Genomic DNA, 11,512 nt, shown 5'->3' with positions numbered 1-11,512 from the left:
AACCGCCCGCCGCCGTTCTGCCCCCGGGCCCGGGAGCCCCGTGCGGGGAGGGGCCGGCTCGGCAGAGCCCCGCGGTGCGACCACCGGCCTCCAGCGCCTCGCACTTGCTGCCCCGTCCGTGTCGGGCCGGCGGCTGCGGGAGGCAGGGGCTTCACCCCCGACATCGCTCTCCCCGCCCAGCGGCTCCGGACTGCAGCTGCCCCGGACCCCACGTTTCCCATCCACAAGTGGCTCTGTTTTCTTTCAACCCTGGATTTTTTCCCCTGGGAAAACGCCTGTTCAGGCATGGGGTGGGGGGCTGTTGCCCCAAAGTCATCGCGGAAAGTTGCTTGGGTCTATGGGGAGAGGCAACGGTCGCCCAGGATGTTTGGTCTTTCCCTGGGTCAGAGCATGTCTCATCCTCCCAGCCACCTTTTGGGGTGTGAAGAGCCCTTCCTCAGGCCTTTTTTGGATTCCCCTCCTGGGCATTCAGCTCACAGGAGAAACACATTTCAGGGTTTTAAAAGAAAAGTGTTGACAAAAAGTGCTGTTTCCCTACTGGGCAGGGAGAGGGAGTAAACTTCTGGCTGGTGTTGGTGGTCTCCAGCCTCACCTGGCACAAGGGAAAAGGATGCATTGGCATCCTTGATCAGGTGGCTCTGGCTGCCAGAACAAGAGGGTGCCTAGGATCTTGCCTGGGGCTGATCTGGCCCAAGGGCTTTCTTGGCACCTGGAAATGCTAATTCTGAGCTTCTTTGGGAACACAAGAGTATTGGCCAGCAAGGAGGGGCAGTGCCAGCCTGCATCTGGGATATTTCCCTTGGATCCTGTGTACCCCACTTCCAGTAGTGCTGCTGCTGAACCTTCCTGCTTGGGAAATGATGCTATTTTGGAGGGTTTGTTTGCCCTGCCATCCTGTTTTGGGAGCAGGGAGCAAAAGCAAAAAAAACCTTTGGGGAAATGATATTTTCCATTTGTGGATGAATTGCTCTCTTGAAAATCAGCATGAAAGCATCTGCGACCAGTCCCAGTTGCAGCAGCTAATGGGCCCTTGGCCACCATGGTGCAGGGTTTGAGGGCTCTTGTTCTGCCCTGGCCTGCAGACTGGCTGGTTTCTCACACAATCTTGTCAAAGGAAAGAGAAAGCCTTCATGAGCCACGGCCCCAAGCAGTAATAAACCTTTATTAGGCAGAGTCCTTGAACAGCACAGATCGATAGGACCCTCCCTAGCCACCCCAACTCGCTAAGCAGGGAATTCCCAGCCAGCTGCCTTGTGGATCATGCCAAAGTGCTTTTTGTGAAAAATCTGGGTTCTTTGGGAGAATGAAAATCTGTTTGTCCATCCCCCTCCCAAGACAGTAATCTGCAAGGGAGGGGACAGGAACATACACAGAGATAAAAGGGAGAAGGGAAGGAGGGGTAGCCAGAGAGGCAGGTATAGCGTTGGTGCAGAGCACAGCCCCTGGGATGGCACAGACTCCTACTTTGATGTGTGGGTTGGGAGAGTCGCATGCTAGCCCTGCTCAGGCCGGCACAGGTTTCTCGCAGATGTAGTGACACTTGTAGGTGCAGTACACATCATTCCACTCTCCCAAGGTCCACAAGTGGGCACAGTCCTCATGTGTGCCACTGTCGTTAGGCTCTCCTTTCTTCCAGAACCTAAATAGAGGGGTTGGCACACGGCATGAGAAATGAGGCTAAGGTTACAGCAGGAGGGGCCCCTGATGGCCTTGAAGGCAGCCTTCCCTGGGGCTTCCCCTGGTTCAGGCCATCAGCCTCACATGCTATGTAACCTCTGCTTCCTGCACCCTGCTCACTGCACTGCACTACACTGCTTTCCCCAGCCATGTTCCACCCGGCACAGCACAAGTTACAGCAGAAAAACGGGGGTTAAGAAAGGGGACTTACGTGAAGCCATTCATGTAGTCAGTCCCGTCGATCCACTCCCATTTCCCTTCCGTGTTTAGATCTGTGAGTCCAAGCCAGTAGCGCTCCCTGCCTTGCATCCTGTATGCAAGGAAATTCTGCAGTCGGAAGGTGGTGGGAGGCAAGGGAAAAAGCACAAGGACTTATCATCTCATGTATACGTGGTGCTTCCATTTCCATTGCTACAGTAGACTCTGAGCAGGGAGGGGATGCGCTGTGTATGTACCATGCTCCATGGGCCTGTGCCACACTACACACATGTAGTACCATAACACAGCACAGAACACAGGCCAGGTGTGTCGTGTCCCCCTCTTGTGGTGGGTGCACAGAGAATAAGAGTCTGCTATTGTTAACAGAGCTGCCCCTTTGGCTCAAGCAGCTGAGGCCTGTGCTTTGGAAGGGAGTGATCAAGGCCAGTGACCTTGCCAAGCATTGTCACACATGTCATACTGGGAACACACGATTGTGCTGTGGAGTTGCCTAGCCAGCAGTGTGCAGCTTAAGACATGTCCCCTGGGGATGTGCAAGGTGAGGAAAGGAGTGGAACAAACCTCCCCCTTCCTGGCTCTGGTGACTTTACCTGTTCAGCCAAGTTGTTAATGACAACAAGCTGGGAGTGTAGCTCCTTGCACTGCTCCTTCGCTTTGTCCCACTCCATCTCTTGCAGAGAGAAGTAATAACACTTCCCATTGAAGTACCTCCACTCTCTGCTCTCTGGCCCACAAGGGAACACTGGAGAAAGGAGGGAACATGTGAATGCGAGACACCAGCCAGGTTAACACTGCACCATACCAGACTCACTTGATGGTGAGGGCCCAACCAACACCAAACACAGGTTTCATTGGAACACAACAGCACAACCCCTGGCTCTGAAAAACACTAGTTTCCCACAAATGTAGTGATTACTACCCAAAACAGCCCATTCTAATGGCTACAAAGACTCCTTTTTCACTAGAAAAGTATGTTAGAAGCCAGGACCTTCAGTGCTGAGTCAGTGAGCCACAGAGTATTGCTTCCCCTGCAGGGCACTAGCAACTGTGGGGTGGGGTGGGTGTTTTTACATAAGGATCTGCCCTCAATTCCAAGGCACCTGGAGGAGATCAAACAGGCCAGTCTGCTGCATGGTTCCTAGAAGAGGCATCAATCAGGGTAGAATCAGCAGGGCAAATCCAGAGAGGAGGGCACAGCTGGGGTCAATCAGTGCAGTGAGAGCTGGGGGAAAGAGAGTGTTAAGGATGCCTGGCACTTACACTGGTAATCCTGGCTGGAATGGTTCCGTTTCAGCTGTGCTTGCTTCTTGTGGAGTTCAGAAGAAACTGATGAAACTAGCATCAGAGAGAGTGAGAGAGAGAAGATGGGCCCAGTTACTGGACCTCACAGTGGTCCCATTCTCTGCAACAGCATTACTTCGCTTCCAAGATATGACCTAGCTGGAGACACCTGCGATATGTGTTAGAGATGCTTTTTATTCAGGCTTTATTTAATACACTGGGAAAACTTAGGCCGCATCCCTGCAATAATCTGCAGGACAAGACACCCCTAGGAAACGAATATGAACTTGTTCTCCAGAGCTTCCAGCAGATCTCAGAACATTCACTGGGAAATGGAAATGCCTTGGGATACAGGGGGGGAAAATCCAAAAGACCCCTTCCCCACCACCAGAGACTAATCTGTTTTGTTCAGGTTTTCAGGCAGCGCAGTCTCCAGTCACTGGCTGGCACTACCTTAGTCAACATGAACCCACACTAGTCATGTGTTGTTTGTTCTCTCCTCCTCCAGAGAGCAGGGACTATCCCATGAGTGTCTGGGCGGGGCCCAGTGCTCTGATGCTCTTGAATGGGAGTGTTTTGATATGAACCACCACCAGAACACAGAGCGCATTAGCCTCAGAGTTAGAACCCAGGAGTCCAGTGCACCAGACCCCTTGTTTCTTTCTGTCCTCAAATGCCTACTTAATGAGTGGTAGGAGATACTTCAACCCCCTAAAAACATGGTACCTTTGGAGAGTGACACCCCAAACAGGATCAGGGTCAACAGGAGAGAGAGCGCCAGCAGCAAGTAGACTGGGAAGAAGGAGCGCAGCTTTTGCTGGAGGAAGTTTCTGTCTTTAAAACAGATGAAGCAGATTCTGAAAGCACCACAACTGAGGCCTGCATTGACTCAGGGTGACCAGCCCTCCCCCATCCCATTTTGATATGTGTAGTTCACATATGGTTTATAACATTTTAGTAAATGATTTCAGAAACATTTGATCACTTCTTATAGAGGCTGAAAGTCCACTTAAACCTACAACTATAGCTTTTCCTACAAGCTCTTTTTATTTACTGGTAGTTTGACTACATGCAGGGACCTTACTCCAGACCCAGGACCCCATGTGCCAGGTGTTGTACAAACCCTAAACAAACCTGGTTCCTGCTATAGAGCGCTGTTAGCTGACACCCAGTCATACCACATACCTACAACTCACATACTTAGAAAAGTCCACTGGCCATTTGATCCTTTATAAATGATGGAAACATTATAAACGTGTCTAGCATGCAGTACTTGCTGTGTGTTTAATGTTCCAAGCTCATTAAACCCAACTAATTAACCATTAAACCAAGCTTTCAGGGGGTGACTCATGGCTTGGGAAACCCTGGTTTCCATCTACCCAATTTTATATACCCTAAGGGGGTGCTGATTTTCAGAGAGGGGTTTGCACAGTCCTTTCCTTCCGTGTAGCTCAGGTTGGATGCCCCAGTCATTGAGTCCTGCTTCAGAGCCATAACCTCTCTGCAGCAGGATGAAGGTCCCTCATCCCTCTCAGGGTCAAGGTGGTTGTTGCCTTTTAACTGAAGATTGCAGCTCCTACCATGGCAGGAGTCCTCACCAAACAGTCCAGACCATTGGCATAAATTAGCCAGACTGACAAGGAAGTAGTAGCCCCATTCTTCCAGCCCCTAGGAAAAGTGGGGCACATTGGCAGGTCAGTCCTTGCCCCCAGCTCCATTCCTGAGCTATTGTGTAGATGGGAAGGGAGAGGGGGCATTTACCTTTAAAAAGGCGCAGCTCATCCTGAAACCTTTCCTCATCCATTCTGGTGAACAGTGTCTGGAAGGCACAGGGAGGGGAGCTCTGTATGGCCTTGGAGTATGGACAGAACATGTGGGGCCACGTGGACTGGAATACCAATGACAGAAAAATTTAAATTCCACCTGCGATATTAAATCCAAAGGTTAATTTATAACCAGCAGTGGTCAGACCACATACCCATTTGCTTGCTCGGTAGCTGTAGCACTTTGGATCCCTTCCATGTCCAGCCTGGTTTCAGCCTGAGAGCTCTTTGCCAGCCAACTGGCCTGTCCTTTTTTCCTCAGAACTTTTGGTGGATTTTAAATTGTACAGCAATGAAAATACAGGAGGCCCCATTCCTGAAGCTGCTTCCCTTAGGCACATGAAAAAAAGTCAGATGAAGTAAAGTAAAAGGTCAGAGTGAACATAAAAGTTGAGTTTGGAAAACAGAAGGATGAGCCTGTTTTGGAAGAAGACTGCAGCACTCCTGACCTTTGGAAACGAACTGCTAAACATGCCTACAGTGTGTCCTAGGCTATGTCCCAACTGACTGCTTACACAGCAAACACATGGGGCTTGCTCAGATGATCATGGCAAGGGGGTATCCACCTCCCACACCAGCTCAAAGGGTCTTGTTGAGCCACAGCTTATGTGTTTAAGAACCATACTCATGGTGTAACTTTGCGAGGTTTCATCGCAGCAGTGTCAGGCCACCCTTTCAATAAAATAATGCCAGGTGCTGCACTGCTTGCTACTACATGGCTATTTTGGGGGTATTTCTATTGGCCGAGTCAAGTTGTGGTAGCACTTTAGGACCCCAATATCAATCAGAGACCTGTTGTGCCAGAAGGCAATGGCCAGAGACAGCCACAGGTTACAGGGCTCACATTCTAAATAGACACATGGCCTGTGAGAAGGGAAACAGAGGTGGGAAGCAACTTGCCCAGGGTCATAGGATGCCGAGCCAGACAACACAGCTGTACTTACAATATCTGTGGGTCTGGCAGCACAGCTTTTGACTTCTGAGAAAACCAGACTCCAGAAGTGAATGAGGTAAAAGTATCCACCTGTTGACTAATAAAACATACCATTGCTGTTCCCCATCACTTTGTACTTAACAATTACAGGCTCTGCGAGGACTCTGGAAAACTAGGAAGTCACAAACGATAAATATGAAATAATACCATGCAGCCAGATTTGCAAGCATCTCTGTACAAACAGGTTTGTAAAGAACATTCAAATCTTGGAGTCTCAGCGTTGCCCACTGACTTACGGGTAGAGTTTGACTTTGCTGTGTTCTTGCTTTCATTGTCGTTAAGTTGAGTGTTAAATCGCCATAAATGAAGAACCTAGACACTGCTGAAGTTCTAAGACAAGAGCCGATGATTGAATCCACCATTTATTTGAGCTTCAACTCTGGAGTTGGCAGAACACCTGCTACTGCAGGCTGAATACAACAGGCCATGAGACCTTTACCAATGCAGGACTGGGCACTTATCAATGTTTTTCCCCTGGTGTATGCATACAACTACAGAGTTTGTATCAGGCCAGTGCTCAAAGAGCAGTTACCAAGATGTGCAGTAACTAGTATTTTGTCATGAAGGTCATTGGCTTCCAGGTCTCTTGTTCAAGATTGCACAAGCAGCTTTCCAATTGACAGCTCGGCTGAAACAGGGAAGATAAGCTGGCTAGCAAATCCGGTGTTCATGTAACTAAAGCTTCCTGGCCCAGGTTGCTGTTCTGAGAGAGGACATTTGCCTAAGGGTACTTTGGAAATTCAGGAATTCAGCACCTGTATGTGGCTCCTTCCTCAAATCTTCACATAGGTTTCTGGCAGGGATATTTCCTGCAGGAGATTGTCATTTGAATCAGACACCCATGTATGGAAGAGACTAAAATAGTGTCAGAACTGATCATCCCAACATACCAGGATTTTCAGTGGGCCTGTGTTGCTGTTGATCCTGATTGATAAAACGTGCATCATGCATGTGATGAATGTTATTTTTATAAACAAGTTCAGTTCTTTGTTTGCTTTGCAGCTGCTAAAAGTCAAGAACACTTCTTGTAGAAGGATGCTGTAGAGCAGGGGTGTCAAACATAGCTACTCCATCCGGAACATAGGCTACTGGTGGGCCACTGGAAGTTGGGGGACATAGCCCAGGGTACGGCCTGCCAGAGTCCAGGCCCTTGGGTTCTAGTGGACATGGTGAGCAGCGGCAGGCGGGTGAGCAAGGGCTGATACAGCCCTGGTCACCATCTGGCTGCTTAGCCTGTCTGCACTACCACAGTCCTACCTCCTTCTCATGCTGGAGGAACCTCTGCTGTGTGCCCTGTTCCCTGCCCCAGAGCCGGAGGTGCCCGAGCTGCTGCTGCCACTGCCCGGGCTGGGTCTGACCTGCAATGAGCCACACAGCCTGGACCTGGCCCAGAGTTTGACACCCCTGCTGCAGAGCTATTTACGGAAGACAACCACATCCTCCTCAGGCTGGACCAGAACGATGCTTGCTCTCATCAATGCAAGACCTGGACTGAGACTCATTCAGAACCTTCTCCTCTGCGACAGGAGGAAGTGGCCACAAATGCAGATGTTCCCCTGCAGCAGTAACTATCTGTGTGACCTGTTAGAAGCCCAAGTCAACTGCTGTCACAGCTGAGTCAAAACCTCACAACAAGATGCAGCTTTGCAGATTCAAAAACATTTTTATTTTAAAGGTAAAATAAAAGGTAAGAAAATATTGATTACACTGTATTCCAGACTAAATAGCATTTGCTCCCAGACACAAAATTACACTGGTACTGGCAGCTAAACCTTGCTGATGTTAACATAGAGCTTTGTAACATCAGGTAACGAGCAGACTGTAAACATGAAAACTTGACAAGGCACAGGGGGCTGGGCACAGCCACGTGAACCAGTGAACCAGGCCTTGTGTCTGCCTTCTGGCAGCATAACAGTGCCCCCATACACATGGTAAGTGGTGTGATTGATCTGCATGTTATGTGCTGCTTAAATCAAGGGAAGAGTTTGTCTAGAGCACTGGTTCCCAACCTCAGCATGTGACCCAAAGCGGGGGAGGGTGGAGTTCTGCCCTTCACTCCGGCTCTCCTGGCACACGGTTTGTGTGGCTCTTGCCACCGCTACCTCCCATGATACCGGCCTGGCCCAGTGTCTGGTGGTGCTGCCGGGCATGAGCAAGTCAGCAGCGGGGATTGTGACCTAGATTTAGGATCACAGCAAAAAAAGGTTGGGAGCCACTGATATAGAGGTTACTGCACCATGAAGAAAATAATTTAAGATTCTTGTCAAATCTGATCTGGGCAGCAAAGCAGCAAAGCATTGCCACAAGATGGTATCCCCTTTGTCAACACAAACCCAGGGCAGAGTCCTGCAAACAATTCATTTTAGGTGTGTTTGAAATATGCATGCAGTGCAGCCTTGTGACTCATTTTCAACCAGAGCTAGGTTTTAGCTGGACTATTTGGTTTGGGACAGGCAGCCTCTCTTGGGCTGTAGGAGGATAATTCCCTGTGTAATCACTCAGGTGAGCTGCTGCATGATGTTTAATGCAAAAAAGAGACTCAGCTACAAAAAGGGTCCTGAGCTGCCAACTACAAATCTAAAACAGCCCCATACTGAATCAGTCTAACAGGCCCGCCAAGCATCACTGTGAACCTCTACCTGGTTTTGATATTTCTTTGGTAAAGGAAGGGGAGGGAGTCACTTTAGAACTGAGTTTCCACTAACCCGTTTTCATATTTTACAAGCCACCAAAATGGTCCTTGCCCTTCAATGCTTGATGCCTTGTTGAAGTACCTGGAGAAATCTGGCCACCACACGGATGAATATATCTGACACTAGAAGTGCAATGCCCTCCAAACCAAGCATTTCAGGAGGGTGAAAAATGGTAGCTGGGCAAACTTGCTTGAATTTTACGTATTGTCTGGTCATCAAAAGGAATCCCACTTTCATAAATTTCATAGACGTCAGGGCTGGAAGGGACCTCGGGAGATCATCGAGTCCAGCCTCCTGCCCAAAGGGCAGGAAGTCAGCTGGGGTCATAGGATCCCAGCAAGATAAGCATCCAATTTGCTCTTGAAGGTGTTCAATGTAGGTGCTTGAACCACCTCCACTGCCAGACTGTTCCAGACCTTGGGGGCTCGGACAGTAAAGAAATTCTTCTTTTTGTCCAGCCTGAAACGGTCTTGCAGGAGTTTGTGACCGTTCGACCTCGTCATCCCTTAGGGCGCTCTGGTGAACAAACATTCCCCCAGATCCTGGTGGTCACCCCTGATAAACTTATAGGTGGCCATCAGATCACCCCTGAGCCTACGCTTTTCCAGGATGAAGAGTCCCATGTCTCTCAGCCTATCATCGTAAGATCTGTTTTCTTAAATTAAGACTCTTCGCTGGGGCAGTGCCTGACCCAGAGCAACAATGGCATCACAGGAAAGCTTACCGCAGGACTCAAGGGAAAGAGTTTCCAGGTACTTCAAAGACTTTAAGTCAGGCAGGCCTGCATCAGTCAGGAAGGGAGTGTTGCTAAACTCCAGAGTGCGGAGCTGCTTCAAGTAGCACCCAATGAAGTGAGTAGCAGAGTCTTTCAGGGTGCACTGGCGCAGTGTTAGGTGCTCCAGGGCCTTCAGGTATGATGAGGCTACACGAAACCCCAGAGTCGTCACCTGGTTGGTTCCAGAGAGTCAGCATCTGCAGGCAAGCTAGAGAAGAGATGTTTAGCAGATGGAGATCAGAAAAGGAAGGGACTTCATAAATGAAGAGATGCTTCAGCTGTAAGAGGCCTCTGGTGCCTTCAGATTTTGCAAAAAATATCCATTGAGACAACTCCAAGCAGCTCAGCTCTAAGGTCATCAGAGAAGAGGGCACAATGTATGAGTCGATCTTATATCGGAGCTTGGTGCACAACAGGCACAGCCTCTGGCAGCCTGGACACTTCTTCCCCAGGTCCTGCAGCAGCGCCTTGGAGAGGGTTCCTCTCATCTTCAGTGTTCTCACGTTGCTGCGCAGGTGATGCTGCAGCAGGTGCCACAGGTTCTTCAGGCTGATCTGAGCGTAATAAGCAAGCACCAGAGCACTTTATCCATGGATAGAGACACTGGTAGGCCAGCAGGTGGTCCCAACCCCCCATCCATCTCTCTCATCTTCCTCCAACAAGTGACATCCTGTTTTCCCCAGATTGCTGCAGGTCCTGCCACTGATGCCCAGAGTCACTCCCATATGCACTCCAGCAGGGCTGGAATGCTGCTGCTTCACATCCAGTCACAGCCTCCATCCTCCAAACCAGCTCAAACCCTCCCTCCTTATTAAGCTATTAATGTCCTTCAGAGGCTGGTTCATCCCCTTTACTTATGGTATTTCTCTCTTCCCATAACATTTAGGCTTCCTTTCCACAGGCCCCTGCTCCCACCAGTCAATACAAGAGCTACCTTGCTGTCTGGACTAGCTTCTTAACGCCTCTCTTCCTCCTCTGCTTACCTATGCACTCTCAGGCCTATCTAACACATATCAGGAACATGGGCCTCCTGTCCACAGAGCAAGTTAGCACCTCCCATCGATAGAGGGGGCTATTGGATATGTGTAAATATAGGGGATAAGCAAAATACAAAACAGGGATGGAAGTGGAGGTCAAAGGTTCAAAACAAGGAGGATCACTGAGTGGAGCACACCAGATAGTGCATAGTGGCCCTCAAACACGTCCAAGGAGCCAGCGGACACTGCCCAGTGAAACCTGCCTAGAGATGTGAGTGGACGAGGGATGGGAAAGCAGCCCTGCAGTCCTCCAGAGGCCTCCCGGCTGAAGTCTCCTCCCATGTCAGTGCTGGCTACGCTGGCAGTGCGTCTTGGGTCAGGTGCTAGCTGCAGGCACTGTTCTGGCTTGACTTTGCCTGAGGGGTTGCTACATCAGCCTCACATGGCTGCCTCGGGGGACAGAGGTGCCCGGGGGGGTGGGGGCGAGCAGCTCGGCCAGTACCTCATAGGGCGTTAAAGCCACGTGTCTCCAGAGCACCTTGTCCTGCACCAGGTGGCACCAGCGCCTGCAGACCCTGGGGGCAGAGCAAGAGGCCAGGTGATGATTCCTGCTGCAGAAGAAGTAAGGGGGGGTGGACGAGCCGCAGCCCTGTGAGCCAAGGGGCCCTGGGCTGCCCAGGAAGGGCACCCCAAGGAGCGGGCCTAGGGGAGGTGCTTAGCAGAGAGGTGAACGCTGGGCTGAACCGGTCGGGGAATGAAGGGGCAGGGTCGAGATGGGCTGAACCACCCAGCGTTAGGGGGGTACATTAGGCGCAGGATGGGTTGACCCATCCCAAGTGAGTAGGGGCACGACAGGGGCGAGATGGACTGAACCATTACGCAGGAGGAGAGGTTGCACCGACGGGTCCTGGGAGCCACGTGGTCGCACCTGGCCCCGCGCAGCCGCTCCCTCAGCGGCAGCTGCGAAAGAAGCTCCAGGAGCAGCGAGTCCGGCAGCGCATCCAAGCTCGGCTCGGCCACCACCGCCGCCATGCCGCGTGCACTTCCGGGAGATGGACATGCGCTGCCGGGTC

At 50.7% G+C, this 11,512-nt stretch overlaps 2 protein-coding genes and 1 long non-coding RNA gene across 3 annotated transcripts; 1 reads left to right on the top strand and 2 right to left on the bottom strand.

Annotated features, from left to right (window-relative positions):
• Positions 1-1,142: 1,142 nt before the first annotated feature.
• Positions 1,143-5,328, bottom strand: LOC109324662 (hepatic lectin-like). Its single transcript, XM_019556693.1, is given in 8 exon segments — positions 1,143-1,639; positions 1,889-2,004; positions 2,487-2,638; positions 3,157-3,231; positions 3,904-4,011; positions 4,939-5,016; positions 5,019-5,065; positions 5,156-5,328. Coding segments are annotated over 8 exon segments (756 nt in total). The 5' UTR covers positions 5,200-5,328; the 3' UTR covers positions 1,143-1,503.
• Positions 5,329-7,639: 2,311 nt separating this feature from the next.
• Positions 7,640-8,521, top strand: LOC109324666. The gene is made up of 2 exons (XR_002104981.1): positions 7,640-8,436; positions 8,472-8,521. It is a non-coding gene; the product is annotated as an uncharacterized LOC109324666 (long non-coding RNA).
• A 189-nt stretch (positions 8,522-8,710) lies between these two features.
• LOC109324664 (F-box/LRR-repeat protein 12-like) lies at positions 8,711-11,512 on the bottom strand. Its single transcript, XM_019556695.1, is given in 5 exon segments — positions 8,711-8,944; positions 9,369-9,650; positions 9,652-10,016; positions 10,942-11,014; positions 11,368-11,512. Coding segments are annotated over 5 exon segments (927 nt in total). The 5' UTR covers positions 11,472-11,512; the 3' UTR covers positions 8,711-8,841.

Source organism: Crocodylus porosus, unplaced genomic scaffold, assembly GCF_001723895.1.
Source record: "Crocodylus porosus isolate Cpor-Errol unplaced genomic scaffold, CroPor_comp1, whole genome shotgun sequence".
NCBI lineage: Eukaryota > Metazoa > Chordata > Crocodylia > Crocodylidae > Crocodylus > Crocodylus porosus.
This window is presented reverse-complemented; position numbering and strand designations above follow the sequence as displayed.